Below are 21,741 nucleotides of genomic sequence, written 5' to 3'. Positions count from 1 at the left end.
ATACCCCCTGTAGAGAACAAAACCAAACCCAGAACGGATGGAAATCAAGACCTATGTCAAAATACAGTATTTTTAATACAAGTACTGCGCGGGTCCCCCCCTCTCCGTGGGCACCATCGATCCCCCGCAGCCGAAGCGGACAGCTGCCCCCGGCCCGGCTCCCCCCGTGCACGGGTTCGCTCACGTTCGGGAGGCCGCCCGAGCCCTCCTGAGGCGGTGCAGCAGCCGGGCCGTGCTCCCGAGGCGTCCCTGCCGCGGGCCCGAGCACACGAGACGACAAAAAGCGCCTCCCGGTACCCTGCGGCTCGGCTCGGCTCGGCCGCGCAGCCGCTCCGCTGACTCAGGGGCGGGGCGGCCTAGGCCCGCCTGTTGCGGGGCGTTCCTGTGCTTCCTCCCGGTAGGCCGCGGGTTGTAGTCCGGGTGCTGCCGCGGGTACGGCGGTCTAGACGCGGTGGCTTTACCTCGGCGTCCGGTAGCGCGGCCGTGCGCCGCAGCCTGGGTCCAGCAGCCCCGGCAGGATGTTGCCTCTCTCCATCAAGGACGATGAATACAAGCCGCCCAAGCTCAACCTGCTCAGGAAGGTGTCGGGCTGGTTCAGGTAAGAGGCCCAGGCTGGGCCGGGCGCAGCGGGGGCCGTGCCAGCGGCCGAGCCCCCGCGGAGGGGCTGGGGAGGCTGATGCGGAAGACGCCTGGCCGCCGCTGTGCCGGCGGTGGGTGACCCGTTGTGTGCTCCGTGCGCAGGTCCATCCTGAAGGACAAGACCTCCCGCAACCTGTTCTTCTTCCTCTGCCTCAACCTCTCCTTCGCCTTCGTGGAGCTGCTCTACGGCATCTGGAGTAACAGGTACCAGGGAGGAGCGGGGCGGGAGCGGCTCCCAGCGCGCAGGAAGCGGCGCCTCCCGCCGCGGACACTGCCACGTCTCCCTTTCGGTGGGGCCGGGCCTTGGCCGTGCGGCCGGGCCCTGGGGCTACCGGAGAGCTTCCCCCGGCCCCTCAGCTGGAGCCCGCCTTGAGCAGGAGTCTGGAGCCGATGTCCCGCCGGCTCGGCTCGGGGCTGAGGGGGAGGCCTGCCTGCCCTTGCGCGTGAGTTACACGAGCCAGGACTGGATGTAACAGTTCTGGGCCTCCTGCTTGCCACAGATATCCTTTGTCTGGGAATGTGGCTTCATGTGGAAGCTGGTAGCTGGGCGTCAGCAGACAGCACTGCAGCAAACATCCTTGTCTCTAAGTGAGAAGCAGGAATTCATAGAACCATAGAATGGTGTGGGATGGAAGGGACCTTCAAAGCTCATCTAGTCCAAGCCCCTGCAATGAGCAGGAACATCTTCAACTGCATCAGGTTGCCTAGAACCACAATTTGGCATTGAATGTCTCCAAGAATGGGGCATCTGCCACCTCTGGGCAATCTGTGCCAGTGTTTTACCACTTTGTAAAGAATTTTTCCTCGCATCCAGCTTGAATCTCCCTGCTTTTGGTTTAAAACCATCACCCTTTGTCCTGTCACTACAGGCCCTGCTGAAAACCCTGTTTCCATCTTAATTAAGTATAAGAGACTTCTGAGTTCAGGCTGAGAACATTGGGGTTGTTGAGCCTGGAGAAGAGAAACTGTGTGGAGACCTCAGAGCAGCTTCCAGTGTCTGAAGGGGGCTCTACGGATGCTGGGGAGGGACTCTGCATCAGGGAGTCTAGCAATAGGACAAGGGGTGATGGGTTCACACTGAAACAGGGGAAGTTCAGGTTAGATCTAAGGCAGAAGCTCTTCCCTCTGAGGGTGCTGAGGCCCTGGCACAGGGTGCCCAGAGAAGCTGTGGCTGCCCCATCCCTGGCAGTGTTCAAGGCCAGGCTGGACACAGGGGCTTGGAGCAACCTGCTCTGGTGTGAGGTGTCCCTGCCAGTGGCGGGGGGTTGGAACTGGATGAGCTTTAAGGTCTCTTTCAGCCCAAACCGGTCTGGGATTCTATAATTAAACAAAAAAAAAAGCCTCAGATCTTCCTGTCATTTGTTCAGTTGAGTCACTTAGAACTGTGCCTCTGCCACAAAGCATCTTTATGCCATGTGGTGAATTGTGTTGCAGTCTGTTGATATCAACCTCTGTTGATAAATGCTTGTGCCTCTGGCTACTTGGACATATTAGCTTAGTGTGTGAAAGCAGTACAGCTGTGTTGGCATTGCACCTATGGGAAGTCTTGCGTTTATGGGATCAGCAGTTGTGAGCACAGTGCCATCATAACTTGCTGTATGATTTCTGGTTCAGAGCTAGTATGGGAGCTTGTTTCAGTAACAGGCATCAAAGAAATTTTTGACTGATTTTCCCTGTGTGTGAAAACTCTTCCAAAGTATCAACTTCAAAAATTGGTTTGAGAATATTGCTTTTGTAAATGCTTAGTTCCATCACTGGTGGCATTGGCAGTCTTCTGCAGAACAGTTTTAGTGTTACTGTACACGTTAACCGATATATACGTTGTGTATAATAGAAAAGCAGTGTCTTTAAACACAGTTTGCTTTTGTAACTGGCTGCAAAATGCACTTACGTGGGATCAGCACTTAAATGCAGCTTGTGTGTATATTCTTTTCTAACCAGTTTTGCTCATATGGTCAAACTATAAATCGAAATAGAAGAGCAAATACCTGCCACTATGTTGGTGAGAGGTGCGGCTGTGGGTGCATCTACTCCAGGGTCTGTGGTTATGGAAACCACCCTCTGCTACCACCAGAATCATATACTAGGAGGATCTTTTGCCAAGCACTCTTCCAAAGTGCCTTCCCAAAGCTGACAAAAGCAGTTGTCACCATGTTTGTATTAGTCATCTAGTGTGGCTTTCTCCTCTGTGATAGCAAAATCTTGCCTGACAGTTAGACACACAGTGTGTTCTGCTAGTGCGTAAAAGATTAAATGCTGTTTTCCCATGCTAAACATGTAACATATGGAATGTGACTTTTCTTTTCCCTGTTTGTTTTCTTTTTCTTTTTTTTCTCCAGTTTAGGTCTAATATCAGATTCTTTTCATATGTTTTTTGACTGTACTGCTCTATTGGCTGGATTAGCAGCTTCAGTTATTTCAAAATGGAGGTCAAACGATGCGTTCTCCTATGGGTAAGAAACTTCAGGCTGTTGCCTTTATGTGCTTTAGTGAACTTCAGGCTGTTACCTTTACCTACTTCAGTAAATGCCTAGTAGAATTTTTTCACTCCTATGAACAAAACCTCTTTTCACACAACATGTTCAAAGTGTGGGTTTTTAAGGTGACTTGTGTCAACTGTTAAGTTAGTAACTCCCTCATGCCATACCATCTTCATGGATATAGCTGTTCCACCTGATTCTGTTCCAAGGGCACTTGCTTCCATTGCATGTTGCAATTGTGCCCTATGAAACAATACTGGTGATAAAATATTATTAAATTGGTGATACGATTAATTAACAGCAAGCGAGCTGTAACAGGGGTTGCTGCGTTCCTATAGCATTACTGACCTGAATGTCAGCATTTAGCTTCCACTGTGTTGCCTAAGCACAGATTGTGTAGTCTGAAACGTAAAGCACTGTTTAATTAAGGTGGAAACTGCAGTGTGCCTAGAAATCAATTTAGGAAGAATTGATTGTACTGTGAACTAATTGCAGTGAAAGCAAGTTCTGTATTAATTACTGCTCTGCATTTAAACAGCTGGTGTTCCATTTAATAGAGAACAGCCACAATTTGTTAAGCCTGATGTTTGCTACATGTTATTTTAACCTGACTGCTTTGTGTTGGAAAACTTTAGTATATGAAATAGTTAATTTCTACTTGTACTAAAAATCCCTCTGGTACAGAGGGGCAAATTAATGTATGGCTGCTTGAAGAACTTTAGATCAGCAGACTTCAGTTGCATCTCACATGATTGTCTTATTTTGTGGCTTCCAAACATACATTTATACTATATTTCTATAGTATTTACTATATAATATATTACTATATATATCTATTTACTATATAGTAATATATATATTACTATATACTTCCAAATATACATTTATACTATAATTTTAAGAGCATCTTAAATGGGAAGAGTTTGACATATTGACAGCTTTCTTTCATCTAGATCAGGTAATGGCTGATCTGGATCAGGTAATTTCTGTCATAATACAACGTACTGAATTTCTTACTGTATGTACTTACTGCAGTTAATTTACTGCATCTTCCATTTAGCAAATCCCTTTGTAATACAACTGAGAACTAGAAGATTGTACTCCAAGTCTCATAAATTCCACTTCTAATTTTTAGCATTATAATGGAGGTGTTAATATCTGCTTTTGTTTTTTTCATTTCTTGCAGGTATGTTCGAGCAGAAGTACTTGCTGGTTTTGTAAATGGTTTATTCCTTATCTTTACAGCGTTCTTCATTTTTTCTGAAGGTGTTGAGGTATGTTATGGAGTCCTTTGCATTATCAATAGTCACATTGATATTTGTAGAACATATTTAATGGGGATAAAATCAGTGAAATTGAATTGAAAAATTAAACTGGGTTTTGAACAGAGAATAAGGCAATCTAAAATTGTTGGTTTGTGACACAGAAACCAGCTTTTTCAGTGTATCAGTACTAGCTTCTTAAATAGTGTATTTTGACTGTGTGTAAAGGTTCTGTGAGATTTACCCTATCCTTTTTCAGGTGGTTAAGCATGTCATAGAAAGATCTTTATTTCTCATTGTTAATGGACTAATGAGGCCAATAAAGAAAGATAAATGCTAGTTATTCAGAGGAGAGCCATTAGTCATAAGCCACATCCTGTGAAGAAGTTGGTCTAACTTATCAAAGAAAAAGGATTATCTGCCATATCTTGGTCTGATAAAACTGGCAAGTAGTAATAGCTTTAACATTTATAAGGGCACTTGATTATTTTTTTTTTTTTTTCAAGATGATTCAGGTGATAATTTCAAGATTTAAATGTAGACATCAAGCATGTCTGCGCTGAAGTGAGGTAGGATTAAGAGTAAAACTGATTCTGATCAGTTTATATTAAAGCCATTTTCCTTTTAATGGGAGATGCACTCTAAATTTGTTTAGCCTTCTAGTTCAGAATACATTCTAGTGGTTTTCTTTTTACTGGAGAACTGGTAAGAGTTCTCAGGAACATATCCTGTACATAAATAAGCCTGTAAATGTTTCAAAATCTGTACAAACTGAATTGAAATTGCTAAAAACATGAAAACTTCACTCCAAATCTAGAAGCAGCAACAAAAGCCGCTAGAAATACAAAAAAATTGCTACTGGAAGGGTCTAGGTTAATGTTGAAACATCATTGTTTTTCTGCTGGTCTTAGCTCCCATGTTAAGTATTAGCTTTGTTTGTGGTGGTGACTTCCTTTCTCTTTGTTGCTTTAAAATGTTGCATCTACTGCAAGTTTCATTGTCTTGCTATTCCTTTCATACCTGGGGGCAGATGGTGAATGTTTCTCTACGCCATCAATAGTAATTTACACTCTTCAACACTTAGCTTCAAGATGCAAATTGTGTTAGGCCTGTAATGTCTCACTAAAGAAAAACTTCCAAAGAAAGTAGGGTAAGAAAAGAGTTAAGAAAAAATCAGTCTAGATTTTAGAAGTTTTAAGAAAATGCTGCAGTTTGTTCTCAGTCTTCATTTCATTCTTCTCATCCTCTCATCTTTCTTAGCAGAAAGGAAGAAATGGCATTATAAATTCTTGGAAGTTTTTTGATGACTCGATCAGTCTGCATTGTACAACACTTGAACGTTTTCATATGGTGTTGAGTCACATCCTGCAGCATATTGAAATCCTGTGATAAAAGTTAGACTGTCAGAATATTCTGCTATACTTTCACAGCTTTCATAATAAACAACTTCAACTTCAGACAGTAAGAATTGTTCACATACCTTCCCAAAACCTGAAAGTCCTGAGTGATTTCTAGGTTGTTCAGTGTCTTTTAAGGATGTAAAGAGATTGTATTTGGGTTTGTTAGCTTTGTTTTGGTGTTTAGTTTGTTTTGTTTTGTTTTTTAGAGAGCACTTGAGCCTCCTGATGTGCATCATGAAAGACTTCTTCCTGTTTCTATACTAGGATTCATTGTAAATCTTATAGGAATATTTGTTTTTCAACATGGAGGTCATGGGCATTCACATGGCTCTGGTAGGATGTCTATAATTTTCAGTACTGTTTCCTTCTGTGGCACCCTGAGAACCCCAGGATTGAATTGTAATGTGGTTTTAGTGGCAATCCTAGGCAAATGGATATGTGACTTGTTGCAGTATTGACTTTTATGTTTTATCACTAGCCCTGGTATGTCACTGCCTCTTTCCGTGTTAATATCCATTAACTGGAAGACTTAGAACTCCAGAATGTACTTTCTGGACCATGCACTCTCTGTGCCTTACTGGGACAGATTTGTAGAGTGTCATTTGGACAAAATTAAGCTGGAGTTAAGAAGATTTTGACTGGAAAATTTACAAAGCAGTGTCTGAACCAGATCTTAAGCGTGGGCTGATTCAGCTTCAGATGCTTCTCAACTTAAATTCTGCATTTAAATTCAAAATACAGTATTTGCCTAAATATATATATTTGGTAAAAAGGGTTTTTTCTTTCTGCAAAGCTAATTGGTATCTCTTTCAGCTTACTGCATAAACCAATATAGACTGGTGGAAGAAAATAGGCTTTGGTCTTTAAACAGTGATTTAGCTTGATTTTATTATTTTTTTATGTCTGAGTGATAGCCAATTTCTTATTTATTAAAACAGCTATTTGTAATATGATTCTATTATGTGTACGTCTACACAATTGTACTAAAAGGATAGCACAACTTATCTCAGAAGTGGAATGTACAAAAGCATTTGACTTCTCAATTCAGTTATATTTTTATGCAGTTGCCAAGCATAGATCTAGATATCAAATAGCTTGTGTTAATTTTCTGAACTTATTTAAAGCTGTACATTAAGATGACCTAAAAGATGAATAGGTTTTAAGTTGCTTAGAAACAAACGTAAGCATCTTTTGATTCAACAATTTAAATGTATGTTCTGATGGTACCATTTGTTTATAGGTCATGAACACAGCCATTCTCTATTTAATGGTGGTCTCGGCCATGGACACAGTCACGGAGGTCATGGTCACAGCCATGAGCATAAACATGGCCATGGACACACTCATGATCATGGTCATGGACACTCTCATGGTCAGGATTACTGTCATGGTAAGTACTTGGTTCATGTCATAGGCCATCTTGACTCAACTTATATGTTGTACTTGGTTTGCGATCTCAAATATAAGATTTGCCCCATCTTGTGTGGTTGTAATCTGTTTTGAAGCTGGTCATGAAAAAGGGACTTGGTATCTTTTCTATGCTTGAATCTTTTCTATAATGGCAAAAAAATCTGTGAAGAGACATCCATGCAGAATATGATCAGTAGCCTTCACTATGGGAGAAGAGACAGTGTGGTTACCACCCATTTGAAACAGTGCAAAGGAAAGCCTTATTGTAATGTCAGTCCTTCCTGCCTAAGCCATAAACTAGGATCGGATGTGACTCCAGATGGGCACATTCAGAGCAGGGAATAGTGTGGTACCTTGCAGACAGGAGGTGACAGAGTATAAGAGTATTTACTTGTCCTTTCTCTGCTATTCGTAGTAGAAAATTGGTGCTTGCTTTCCAAGTGTTCTCCCAGAGTTTGTCTGGAAAGCAGGAGCTCCTTCCTCCTGCCTGTTCCTTGCTCTCCCCATGTTCTCTACCCCAGTGGGACAGCAAAGGTAGTTTTGTGCAATTTGAAGCTCACTTTCACATAAATTACGGTATATTTTCACTAGAAGCCATCTCTCTGGACTGTGAACTGGCTGAAGGAGAGAAGCCAGAGAGTTGTAGTCTATGGGGCGGAGTCTAGTTGGAGGCCTGTATCTAGTGGAGTGCCTCAAGGGTCGGTACTGGGACCAGTATTATTTAATATATTCATCAGCGATTTAGATGAGGGAATTGAGTGCACTATCAGCAAGTTTGCTGATGACACTAAGCTGGGAGGGGTGGCCGACACGCCAGAAGGCTGTGCTGCCATCCAGAGGGACCTGGACAGGCTGGAGAGCTGGGCGGGGAATAACTTGATGAAATATAACAAGGGAAAGTGTAGAGTCCTGCATCTGGGCAGGAACAACCCCAGGTTCCAGTATAGGCTGGGGAACGACCTGTTAGAGAGCAGTGTAGGGGAGAGGGACCTGGGGGTCCTGGTGGACGACAGGGTGACCATGAGCCGACACTGTGCCCTTGTGGCCAAGAAGGCCAATGGCATCCTGGGTTGTATTAGAAGGGGGGTGGTTAGTAGGTCGAGAGAGGTCCTCCTTCCCCTCTACTCTGCCCTGGTGAGGCCTCATCTGGAATATTGTGTCCAGTTCTGGGCCCCTCAGTTTAAAAAGGACAGGGACCTGCTGGAGAGAGTCCAGCGCAGGGCAACTAAGATGATTAAGGGAGTGGAGCATCTCCCTTATGAGGAAAGACTGAGGGAGCTGGGTCTCTATAGTTTGGAGAAGAGGAGATTGAGGGGTGACCTTATTAGTGTATATAAATATATAAAGGGGGAGTGTCACGAGGATGGAGCCAGGCTCTTCTCAGTGGCAAACAATGAAAGGACAAGGGGTAATGGGTACAAATTGGAGCACAAGAGGTTCCACTTAAACCTGAGAAGAAACTTCTTCTCAGTGAGGGTGACGGAACACTGGAACAGGCTGCCCAGGGAGGTTGTGGAATCTCCTTCTTTGGAGACATTCAAAACCCGCCTGGACACGTTCCTGTGTAACCTTATCTAGGTGTTCCTGCTCCGGCAGGGGGATTGGACTAGATGATCTTTTGAGGTCCCTTCCAATCTCTAACATACTGTGATACTGTGATACTGTAAAATACGTTTCTGACATAGAATCCCAGACTGGTTTGGGTTGAAAAGGACCTTATGATCATCCAGAGGCAGAGATGCCTCACACTGAACCATGTTGCTCAAGGCTCTGTCCAGCCTGGCCTTGAACTCTGCCAGGGGTGGATATGTTCCACAGAGGCATTAATCTGCTTGGTTGAGAGGAATTTTTTTTTACTTAGTTCTACCTTTTCCAAGTTTTATCCTTCTTGGTTTACATTAGGCATGAACGCTTCCTTAAGTGAAATATTTCTGGTGAGCAAATCTATTTGACCTTGCTCTTGCTTGTGTGTATGGCTTGTATTCTTGAGGGGATCTTACACTGCTAAATATTGGAAAGGTCTAATGTCTCAGTTTGTTTTCATTAAAAAACATGTTGATCTTTATGCATACATAAAATCTATTGTATAAAGTGGGTATTTTAAGACTTTAAAACAAACAGCTGAAGTAAAAGCTGGTAACTGTGAGCAGCGTGTCTGATCCAGAAAATATGGGAAAACCATAACAGAATATACCATTAGAGAGAGTCCTTGTGTAGCGTGTTAACCTACCAATAATTAATCTTCACAGGTGACAATTCTCTTGAAGGGATGGCTGGGTCCAGCAAACAGATTTTACAAGGTATGCTGAAAAAAAGGATAGTGGTTTTATTAGTTTTATCCTGGTATGCCTGCTTCTTACTGACTGTCACATCTGGTTTAGAGGGTGCCTCTGAGAAAATGCTGTTTTTCTCAGAGGAGCTATTTTTTGAAGTCCCCTTCTACATTCACTGTAGTTGGAACATCGGTTTAAAAGGGGGATCTCAAAAGCTGGTATTCAGCTTCTGTTACTGATACTGAAAACATCAAATAATAAAACTCTAAGAAAGAGTGGTTAATACAGAAACCGAAGGAGCCTAATTGCATCGTGTGCTCTGGGAAGTGAAGACCAATATTAAGATAGAATGTATTTGGAAAATGCATGTTGGTGTAATTGTTAAAGGGTGCCTGAGCTTACAGCTTGTATTTCATCAAGCTGTTATGGTTGTTTGGACAAGATGGTAATTCAGTCTGAATTGGCACTATTGGAGTCTGTGATCTCCTGAGCATAAGTGTAAATAAATTACTGATAATTTAAATGTCAGGTTTGAACTTTGATTAATTTAAGTGCTCAAAATTGGGGGAGGAAACTGAGTCATGCAGTAGGTAGTAATTATTTGGCATACCCAAATGTACAACAATATCCTTCTGTCTGTTGGGACCAGCTCTTATGGCCGTGTGCCCTCCCAGCATCTTGCCCATACCAGACTACTTGCTGTGTATTCCAAAAGCTGTTTCTGAATGACTGTTCCCATCGTTGCCAGCAGGGAGCTCCAGAGGCTAAATTTTGGTTATCTGCAAAGTCCCTGTTTCTTTGTCTTCTAAGGTAGTGTGCTATTCTGCAGAGTAAGTTGTTCATGTCTGCAGTGTTGGTTAATTCTCAAAGTCTTTTGTCTTAGATTTCTTTGACAATTAACTCCTATAAGATGCTGTCAGTGACACATAAGCATCTTTCAAAGCTTTACAGAGCTGTTTCTGTTAACAGTCTTTCCATCTTATACAGTACTTCTTGTATGTAGGCATCAGGGAATGTGAGTTTCATTACTGCAATAAGGGAGAGTATTGAAATACCTATTACTACTAAGTACAGAAAATAATGTCAATTCTTCACATGCTCTGTGTTCTATGAGTATGTTGAAATCCTGTGATTGTTTTCAATGTGCTTAACCAAAAATTGACCATGAGCATAAATTGTTACCTAGATCTTGTAACTCTTCTCTATAACCTGGCTTTAAAAGGCTCCATTAGCTTTAAGAATACCAAGTTGTAATGATGTCAATTAATCTCTTACAGGTGTATTTCTGCACATTGTTGCAGACACACTGGGAAGTATTGGTGTGATCATATCCGCTATACTGATGCAGAACTACGGTCTAATGATAGCAGATCCTATTTGTTCAATGCTGATAGCACTACTTATAGGTGTAAGGTAAGTGTTGATATCACTGATAGCTGGCAGTGTCTTTGATGTAAGTTACAGCACAGATTACAGCTTGGAAGAAAAGGTTTGTCTTTAATACTAATGACTTGCAATGTTTGCTTTCCTTCCAAGAGTGATACCTTACCTCTGTTCTGTATAGCTTTCTTGCTGTGCTCTTACAGGAATTGTCTGTCTTTCCCTTTTCTACAGCTACAGCTTTTGCTCTTAAATCTGCATCTTTTAGTCCTGTTTGCATGATTATACAAAAATGTCTTTCAGGTTCAAGCTGTAGAAAGCTTCCTCTCTGTATTTAGTACATGCTTATGTAAACCAGTGTGCTTCAGTAAATGGAGCAGAATGGCTTCAGGGCAGCAGAGCTGAGCCTGCTGGCACAGGATGTGCCCTTGTCCTTGACAAATCAAATCTGCTACTTTTTGTGGTTTTTTTTTCCCTGGCGAGAGCTGCCTTTTTCCTTTTGGATTTGTATTCTGAGACATCCTTATTCCTTTGCAGATCTGGTGGAAATGCTTCAGGTAGTTCTGGCCTTTCCCTGTTGTTGCTTACCAAGTTTACTGTCCATGTGAAGCTATTTGGATCAGACTGGACAAGCGAACATTTCATTCAGTGCTGCTGTTACTGGGGCTTTTCTGGCAGAGGTTTCAGTGGTGACATAGGGTGGAGTGCCACAACTCCAGTTACAGCCTCATAACTGAGCACCTCTGTCTCTGTAGTGGTGAATGTAATCTGACTGACTGCAGCTACTTATGCTTATACCACATATGGCATGTTTATACCATGTGCATGGCAGCATTCACAAAACTATTGACATGAATCTCACAAATTAGCAGAGTAGGGCACTAAATGCCCACAGAAGTCTGTGTTAGAGATCACTGTTGAATTGCCACTTTAATGGGAGCTTGATATTTTTACCTAAACCTCCTGTAATTTCATAAAGGAGAAAGTATTACAAATTAATTCTATTACTGAAATATCAAAAAAAATGGGAGATAAATGTGCAGGCTACTAACGCAGAAGAAACTGTTGCCAAGGTAATAGCTGAGTAAAGCACTAGTTTCCATATACTTTGCATTTAAAGGTCTAGCTTTGTATACAGGAAAGCACATGTAGAGTGCTGATCAGAAAGTATTTTTCTTCCATGCATACAGAGGTTGAAGAAGACTACGTTCAATGATAGAGGTTTCATGATAAAGCTGTTTATAGGTATGTCTTCTAGCACAGTTAGGAGTGTCTGAGGTTCATGCCCTGTGCTGCTGGTGCAGCATATTTTGACCTGATCCCAGACCTCAGCCTGTATCATTTTGTTGGTCCACAGTGCTATAATGATCTCTAAAACCGTTATGCTGAGTGCAGTCAGCTGCATCACAGTCAGGAGATGCAAGCCTGCATGTCTTGCAGACTGACACATGCCAGCACAGCAGGAGCAAGCAGTAATTGAAAGTTTGAGTTGGGTTTGGTTTGTTTTGGTTGGTTGGGTTTTTAATTCTTAAGTAGTCCAAAAGACTTAACTACTGATGGTTTTGCTTGAAATACACTTAAACAAGATCATAAACAAGATGACTGGCAGTTTCAGATGGGTATTCCTTGAGAGCTCGAGTCCCCTTTTGTGTTGTTTGACTTTGGTAATCCTGTACATTTCTGGACATGAAACCATTGTTTATTCTGCCTTCACCATCCATGGTGATAAGATGGTTCATAGAGGAAGTAAAACGGTCCTCATATTACTGACTATATCCTGCAGTCTTTTCCAATCTCTGCATCATAAATCTATGGCCCTTTCTGAAGGGTTGGTTTGGGTGAGGGGTTGTAGCTGTTGTGTTCCTGGATGCTACCACTAATACCTGATGAATCCTCCTTTGATTACTTTCTGCACGATCTCATGAAAGTGTCCATTGAATTGTAACGCATAAATAGGACATGGTTAAAGTAGAGGAGTCTGTTTTATGAGCATTTTATTGGAAGTATTTATCATTTCTTTTACAAAAGCTTGGCTATTTCATAGGTGTTCAGGTTGACACTCTTCAAGTTTTTCCCAAGGTGTTTTTAAGACTCTAAACTGCTTTTAATATTTAAAACTAAATGTTCATTTACTTTTTTTAACATTAGAATTCAAAGCTTTGTTCTGAAGTGTTGAGGCAATTTTAGTGTCTCAATGTGAAATAGTCATGACCAAAAGCCACAACTCCAGTGCAAAGCAAGAAGTTTGTCTGAAACCATTGTTAGTCCCACATACTTCTAGAAAGGCACTGTAAACTAAATATGATACTGGATTGGACAGAGTATGCATACCACATAGTAATGGGTTGAACATATGAGGCAATTTAGTCATTTAAGTGAAATTGTTTCCATGGCTTACGTCATCTAGAGCTGCTTGAACATGATATCTCATGAAAGAGCTTTGAGGGAGCACATGCGTGTAACATTTAGGGTATATGCCTTTAATGTGCGGGGCATAACAGTATAAAAAGTTGCTTTTTTTCAATGAAGTGCTGCATTTGGTTAGATTCGGAAGGAATTTTCTTAGCAAAAGTCCCCTGAACAAGCATGCTTGATGGTGGTGTTTTAAGCCATCATTGCTAAATGGCCTGCACTGCCTTTGCTTACAGGCTTATGGTACTTGCTGGCCTTACTTGGGAATCAAAGCACTGCACTGTGATGAGAACAGCCAATTTAGAATTGGGAAAGTAAGCATTAAACCTGGGATCCTTGTCTTGACCAAAGCCTGCAGTCTGATTAAAGCTGCCACTGCCTGATGGAAAACCGTTATTAATGTTCTGAAACAGGGTAACAGTCTTGGCACTGCCCATGTGGGTGGTGGCTGGAGGAAAAATAAAAGATCTTGAAACCTGGCTTTACTTTTTCAGCTATGGGATTTGAAGAGCCATAGATCTTGAGTCTTAGATTTTGTGGAAGGCAAACACTTCTGTCACAAGTATTCTCTGTTGTGCTGAAAGCACTAAATGCATTTCCTGCTGTGCTCTGACTGCAGTGGCTGTGTAAAGGGTTTTCAGCCTTGCTGTCCAAGATCATGGCAATGGCAGAGTCTTGCTGGCTGTGCCTGCCAAACAGTGGAACTGGAATGGATATGAGCATTACCTGAATGTGATGTACGTTGATGAAGAGTCTGATGCTTTCACTCTTGGTTGCTACTCAAACCATGTGTCATAGTGGCAAGCTGAACTTATCAGTAGCTTTTATCTGCTTGAACACCTTTGGCTCCCCCTGCAACAGTGCAAGTGTGATGTGCTGCCAACTAAATTTACACACATTAGCTGCTTTTGCTATTAGGACTTTTGTAGAGGATCTGTTTATGTCCCAATTCTTGCTGCGGGTTAGTGCCTCTTTTACATTCTAAAGCGGTGTGGAGACCTTGGAGCAGCTTCCAGTGTCTGAAGGGGGCCTCAAAGGATGCTGGAGAGGGACTCTGCATCAGGGACTCTAGCAATAGGACAAGGAGTGATGGGTTCACACTGAAGCAGGGGCAGTTCAGGTTAGATCTAAGGCAGAAGCTCTTCCCTGTGAGGGTGCTGAGGCGCTGGCACAGGGTGCCCAAAGAAGCTGTGGCTGCCCCATCCCTGGCAGTGTTTAAGGCCAGGTTGGACACAGGGGCTTGGAGCAACCTGCTCTAGTGTGAGGTTCCCCTGCCTGTGTCAGGGGTTGGAACTGGGTGAGCTTTAAGGTCCCTTCCAACCCAAACCAGTCCAGGATTGAGTGTGATATTTTAGATTCAAGGCTTGGTAATTAGAGACCACTGAAAGATTGTGTCTGCTTTAGCACCAAAGCTTCCAGACTGCTGCTGGGTGCGAATTCAGCAGCATTTGTTTTTTCTCGATAATATTTTTGTAAATACAAAGCAAAAGGGAGGGGAAGTATCAATGCAATAGCTGCTGCAGAGACAGCCATGTGTGTCTTGCACTAATGACTAATCTAAAAAAAGGAAAGCTTGGTCAGATTCTGTAACCACACTTTTCAGCATGCTTGCTCATCTTTCCTAGTGTTTTCTTCAGTCACATGGGATGGAACTAATATTTCTAGTGACTCCTGGTGATTAAATAATACTGTTTTTTGGTTAGTGTCTGAGAGAGCGGCATACTGTGTGGAGTTCTGTATTTTTATTAAAAGGTTTTGTACGCCAGTAGTATGTATGGAGCAGTGGAAAACCTGAAAGAGCAGAAAACTGGAAACTGGATTCTGTATTTTGTCGTGTTAGTTGGGCTTACAGTAAAAGGTAAGACACCTAGTAAGATAGTGTCCCTTTGGATGCAGAGATGGGTGCATGGGCTTCTGCTCTAATGTAGTTGTGAGGACAGATCCCATCACTGCATCTGGTGTTTGCCCTTTCCAGCTTTCCAAAAGAGAAGCTTGTAGGTGAACACTGTCTGAGAGGAGAGAGGTGTGACCTGAAGGATGCTTCAGCTTTCACCTGCAGTATCAAGCTGCACATCCCGATTTACCTTTACTCTTTGTACTTTTAAGCTGTTGCTGTTTCACACCATGGCTTTAGTGCTTTTGTGAGGTCTCGATAAAAGGTAACTTGTGCAGCATTGCTGCAAAACACTTGCACAGAAGATTTCTCGCTCAAAGCTTTAGTGTGGAGCTGAATTCCATGAATAGGGGAAATCCTGCCATCAGGGAGACTGTATTTTAAGCTGTATCAGCTGTATGAGGAGTCAAGTGTTTGCCCACTCACATTTTGTATATTAGTTAATTCTGAGCTAATCATAGAATCAGCCAGGTTGGAAAAGATCTTTAAGCTCATCCAGTCCAACCATTCCCCAGCCCTGCCAAGGCCACGGCTAACCCATGGCACTGAGGCCTCGTCTCCACGGTGTGTGAACACTTGCAGGGACGGTGACTCCAGCCCTGCCCTGGGCAGCCTGTTCCAATGCCTGAGCACCCTCTGGGGAAGGAATTGTTCCTCAGCTCCATCTAAACCTGCCCTGGTGCAGCTTGAGGCCATTTCCTCTTGTCCCATCCCTTGTTCCTTGGGAGCAAAGCTCAGCCCCTCCTGGCTCCATCCTCCTGTCAGGCAGTTGTAGGGAGCAATATGGTCCCCCCTGAGCCTTCTCTTCTCTGGGTTAAACCCTGCCCAGTTCCTTCATGCTCAATGGTGCTGCTGGGCAAGGGGAGGCAGTCTTTGGTGCTTATGCACACCTTGCTGATAGACTTAACCTTGGAAGATCAGTTTTTAGGCAGAGGGTTCTCAGAATGAAGTAGATGTTAATTTTCAAAGCTTGTTTAGCGAAGAGCTTCTAACAGGGTTTTCACTTCCTCTCTCCAGTGTGCATCCTGTTCCAGAGTAAATCAACTGGTTTCACTGACCAAATCCTTTTTTGGAGTGGGTTAACATGCCCAACCTGCCAGTCTTACGTTTCTGCAGGCTGTCTCTCCAGATCTCCTACTTGCCAGTTCATTTTGGTTCTGTCAGATTATGTGCATCAGATAGATAAAATAATATAAATAAGTTGTGCAAATCAGACGTTTCTTGGTTGTGTTGCTTTTATGTTTTTCTTCCCACCCACTCTTAGTGGTATGTCCCAATAGCAATGCAAGCTTCTGTGGTCTCCATTCCTTTAGTCCTTTCCCTGGAAAAAGCATGCAGGCTGTATGTGTATATGTTTTGAAGCCTTTGGAAGCCTCACCCATATGTTAAAGGGGCCTTGTTAAATTTATGGGACTGGAGTCTGTTTTCAAAGATCTTGTATTCCATTTGCATCCTGAACTTGTGTATTGGTCTGTCAAGATTATTATGAAGAAGCAAACCTGTATTTTTAGTGAGTTAATCTGAAATCAATTCAGCAAGAGAGTATTTTGGCAGCCCCAGCTCCTTTGATGTAATGCTTGTGACATGGACATTACTTAGTGAGATGGGTCCATTGATAAGAACTTTTTTCCATAAACTGTTGTAATCCACTGTCTGTAGAACGTGACACTCCAATTAGGCTTTCTTTAGACAGTTGGGCAGTTACTGCCTTGCTGAATGTTTAATTGTCTGTGTGACAGGTCCACTTCAGGCAACTCCTGCCTGCTTCTAATTGCTTCTTCCTATGTCTGAACCAATTCCCCCCAGTAGCAGTGGAACTGTGTGAGGCCATATGAAGTGCATCAGACAGCGAATTTGGCTGGAATAATCACTGTGCCTGCAAGGAGACAAAAATTTAGGGTGTCTGTTTTTCCAGGGGTTCATTGGACAAGAGTCATGCACCCTCTAACCTCCTCCCAGCCCTGCCTAAGGGTTAGCCGAGGAGGTGGACTGCTCAGCTCACAGCCAGCGCTACTTCCACATACAAATGGAACCAGATCTTCAGAAATGGAAAAGAATGGTTGGGACATGCTGTTCATCATCTGCAGATATACACCTGGGGTGCACAGTGTGTTCTGCATCACTTCATGAGGTTTCAAACAATGCTTCAGTGGTTTCCTTTAACAGACAGCCCAGTTAATCTCTTGGACATGTTTTCTGATGTTTGTTATCCCATTACTCCGTGTGTTCCAGCTGTGATGCCAGTGCTGAACACTGAAATTCAGCTTACAGCTTATGAAATACATTATCAGTTGTGTTCTAGAGTGGTGGGTTGACTTAATGTGCTCTTGAAATGAGATTGCTGTTCAAGTGTTAATATTGGGCTGTAGATATTTGTCATACTCTTGAAAATGTTAGGATGCTCTGTTGAGCCAGACAGGATACGCTGCTCCTAAACAACAGTTTGCCATTCTGCATCTGTAATATGAGTATGAATACTTAGTGGTAGCTTCAGCAGATGGGCTAACTGGCCAACTGCTTCTATTAAAAAAATAAAGGAAAGTATCAGTAATAAAAAGGCCACTAAGTGTTCTCTTGGCTTGCTGATTAAACAAGACCATTTGGCCAGGAGGGAACCTCTAATTGCTTCCAAATGTTTAATCCTTGAGTTTGGCTGAGCTCCTTTGCTGAGTTCAAGAATATGCTAAGTTGTCTGTTTCTGACAGAATAACTTTGTTAGAGCTGGACTGGTCCATATTAATTTTGTTTTATGATCTCCCCATTATTATCAGAGTTCATAAGAAAAATATGCCTGAAGCCAAGCACAAAAGCAAACCCAATTTCAGTTGCCTATTTTATGGTTGGTTGTGAGTGATTGCCATTGAGGTCTGGGTTTTGAGCTGTGCTTATCAGCTGCCTTGTCATATAACTTTGAAGAGACTAAGAAAGCTCATCTCAAATACCAGGATTCAACTATTAAATCTTTTGTGAGCATCCACCAGTTGTCTCTGTGGCAAATCTGGGGGAGATGTAATCTTGGCTTTAGTGAGACACCACAGCAATTCTGTCAGTCCTTGTCTGTACCAGGTTTTCAGGACAACTTTCTTAGCTTCTGGTGAAACAGCTGAAGAAAAATGCTTCAAGAGCATTAAGGAATGTTACATTGCTCTGCATCTTTAGACAGTGTAATAGCATTGTAACTTGCTTTTTTCTTTCCAGTATTGTTCCACTTCTAAAAGAATCCATTGGAATTCTGATGCAGCGAACTCCTCCTTCCCTGGAAAACACTCTGCCTCAGTGCTATCAGAGGGTGAGCTCTTAGCCGGTTTTCACTTCAGATCGAGCTGCTGACTGAATAAGCCACAACTGTGTGTATAAGGATATTTTGTGATGCTTTCCCAGTACTGCCTGTGGAAGGTTCCTTAGATTGTACGAATGGAGGTACCAGTTTGATTCTGATCTTTCTGCTGTCCTAAATTGTCTGTAGTTTCAGCTTGGTTTGTGTTTTAAAATGTGCTAGGGTAGGTTAGAAAAACAGGGCCTGGAGCTTTTCCTCTCAAAGTACTTTGTGCTGATACAAAGTGGATAATGTTTTTCTGATTTGTTAGTTTTTGGCTCCCTCAAAGTCTAGTAGTAAGTAACATTGGAAGTGTATTACTCAGATTTGGTGGCTCCTGGTACTACTCTGTAACTTAATCTACTACTGTGTTATGACTGAACATTGACGCACCTTTGCAAAGTGAATACAAAGCACTTGTAGGAGTGTCAAGTACAGGACTGTAATATGTGGAAAGTTTGCTAAAGGTGGACAGAGGCAAAAGAAAGGGTTTGGACAGGACAAACATAACCCCCCCTCACAAAACATGTTAATAGATTTCTGTTAATGGTTTGTATCTCTCTCCATATTTTTAATGGGGACATTCCTGCATTTGCAAAAACTGCTGTTTTAATGGAATGCTCTCTCAAATCACATAACTGTGACTTTTCTCTTGGACCTCACTGTTTTCAGAAGTGGTTTTAGTAAAACATATGTAGAATATCAATGCAGCAACATACCAAATCATGACATGTACCTGTGATCTGCATGTGTTCTCCTTCATTACAGTTGCTGAAATAGTAATAAGGAATTGAAGTATTACAAACTGCACAGTGAACCAGAAGTAAAAGAAATATCATTTATAATATTTTCTGTAAAAAAACATAGTACAGACATTTTCTGAAGTATGTATTTTAAAATGTGCTTGTATTTTTAGGTGCAGCAGCTGCAAGGAGTTTACAGTTTACATGAGCCCCATTTCTGGACCCTCTGTACTGATGTTTACATAGGGACTTTGAAATTACTAGTAGCTCCTGATGCTGATGGAAGGTGGATTCTAAGCCAGACTCACAATATTTTTACTCAGGTATGTCTCGTGAGCAGAAATCACGTCTCAAAGTGTAAAGCGCCTGTCACTTGATGGGACATTGTAGTTCTTATGAAGAAAAACTGAATGTTTCTGGTTTTGATGGTGGTGTGTTTTGAAGAGCTGCTCTGCTCTAGCTGTATAGAACAATTTCACAATACTCAGTAGTGTAAGTGAAACTGCTGTACCTCTGCATTGCTTTTTGATGCTGCTTAATGTAAGTAACAGCTGTAGTTGTCTGAGGTGTATCAAATTAAGTTGAAACCCTATATTGACCAATGGGGAGCCAAGAAAATAGATGAGGCTTCCCTCAAGACAGGGCTTCCAACTGCAGGCTGGGACCTATGTAAGTTTTTCACTCTGCTGATACTGTCATTCATTTCTATTCCCCTAAGAATGTATTTGTCATTCATGCCTCTCCCTCCCAAGAATCCATGGGCCATAATGTCCTTTATCTGCTTTTGAGTGACAGGGTTCTATAGCTGAAAAGGAGACAATATTCCTATTTAAAACCGGTGTTTTAGGTTACAAAACATTGTCAGCTAAAGAGTAATATTTTGGAGATAATGCAAATTACTGTCAGCTTAATTAAAAATCCCGGGCTGGATTTTGTGATTTTTGAATGCATTTTGCCTACTCGGTTTCTGGTCTTTCAGGAGAAGCACCACTGAAACCACCCCTCCAATGTGCTGCCTCAGTGCATGAATTCTCCTTACAGGAATTTGAAGTAGTCAGTCATGGGGAGCCCAGTAAATATAAACACACATACCTGGGTTTATGTTAGAGACTTAAGAAAGTATAAGTTCTTCTTGTTAAAAATAGGACTAAAATTTGATTTTAGAACAAAGTCTGGCCCTTTTTGAGATGTTCCATCACATGCAGCTCTGGATTATTGAGTAGTTAGAAATCATCCTGCATGGCTTATTCTGAAGACTGAGTAGTTTGAAACTAAGGGATATGTTTCGGCAAGATGTTTGCAGAACATTCTACTGCATTAAAATGAATTTTACATCCAAAGGATTGCATTTCCCAAGTGGGTCATTAGCTCTTCAGCTGCTCTGTAGCTGTGCAGGTATCCAGAGCCATGCGTCCAGGAAGTGAATTGGGAGAACAAGGTCTTACCGTTTTTCTTATGTGACCTATGGTAATAAGTGGAGGAGCAGTTGGAGCAAGTAGAGATTTTTCTCCTCGGTAATACTGTCCCTAATTAATCTTAGCTGCTGTGCCACTTGACTGAGCTAAACTCAAGTTGGTGTTAGTTGAACAGTCTGATCTTCAGCAGTATTCAGCCTAATGCTTCAAGATCACAGTGCATAATCAGTGACCATCACAATTTCTTTTAATGCTGCTTTATATTGAATTATGAAACCAAGCAGGTCCACCTAAGCCCAGTTTAACAAGGTTTCTGAGAGAAATGGCTTTTGTACAATTCATGTACCTTTACCAAAAGTCATGCCATGCTGTCATGTAAAGCCACTGTAGACATCGTAGTTTCTTGCTGAAATCTTAGTGTAGAGCTGGTTCAGACAACAAATCCCATGTTACATTCTTGTGCTTGGCTCCATTTTACCCTGACAGCTCTCCAAGCAGCTTGCTTTCAGGGAGTTAAACTTGGACAAAGGAATTTCTTTTGTGCAGCTTCATGTGTTTTAGTTACTCAGGATGAAGCAGAAAAGGTGATGTATCAAAGCTGTAGTTATTATATAGTCAATGTATAGTTAATATGTAATGTTAATGTATAATTAGTCAAGTGTGTTCACTCAACTAGGTGAAGAACTAGGTATTCATACAGTACTGTCAGAGTTTGGGGTTTCCAAATAGCCAGCATCTCAGTGAATGGTGAGCTGGACGTGGAAGATTAATAAGAAGAAAAATAAGATCCTGAGGTTCTTTACTAGGTAACTTATTGGTGTGGACTGTGTTCAGGATAGCTGAATTGCTTTGGCTTTACAAGTTTGGGGTTTTTAACTCTTCTCTTTTCCATAGGCAGGAGTAAGACAGCTTTACATACAGATTGACGTTGCAGCCATGTAGTGAATTCCTAAACTTGTGCTGTTGGACCAAAGTTTTCTGTACTGTACTAGTAGAACAACACACTTCTTGAGACAGAGCCTGCCTCCACCACTGCTCTGGAATGGACTGAATGGATTTCTGCCCTTGGGCTATGGATGGACTTCACCTCCAGGGAGTAAATATTGAATGAATGTTA

At 42.2% G+C, this 21,741-nt stretch overlaps 1 protein-coding gene across 2 annotated transcripts; it reads left to right on the top strand.

Annotated features, from left to right (window-relative positions):
* Positions 1–419: 419 nt before the first annotated feature.
* On the top strand, positions 420–21,741 carry SLC30A7 (solute carrier family 30 member 7). 2 transcript variants are annotated; one of them, XM_061379014.1, is made up of 11 exons: positions 467–598; positions 742–843; positions 2,979–3,092; positions 4,306–4,393; positions 5,988–6,114; positions 7,022–7,171; positions 9,441–9,491; positions 10,742–10,877; positions 18,349–18,439; positions 19,383–19,532; positions 21,519–21,741. In XM_061379014.1, the coding sequence occupies exons 1-11, from the start codon at positions 519–521 to the stop codon at positions 21,564–21,566; spliced, it is 1,137 nt and encodes a 378-aa protein (XP_061234998.1). In that variant the 5' UTR covers positions 467–518; the 3' UTR covers positions 21,567–21,741. The 2 variants fall into 2 exon arrangements, with proteins under 2 accessions (XP_061234999.1, XP_061234998.1); XM_061379015.1 differs by lacking the exons at positions 18,349–18,439; positions 19,383–19,532; positions 21,519–21,741 and adding an exon at positions 13,493–13,630 and having other exon boundaries at positions 420–598.

Source organism: Neopsephotus bourkii, unplaced genomic scaffold (genome assembly GCF_033783945.1).
Source record: "Neopsephotus bourkii isolate Nb327-2 ecotype Australia unplaced genomic scaffold, CSIRO-AGI_Nbou_v1 NB_1768, whole genome shotgun sequence".
Classification (NCBI taxonomy): Eukaryota; Metazoa; Chordata; class Aves; order Psittaciformes; family Psittacidae; genus Neopsephotus; species Neopsephotus bourkii.
Note: the sequence above shows the minus strand (reverse complement) of the source record. Positions and strands in the feature narration are given on the sequence as shown.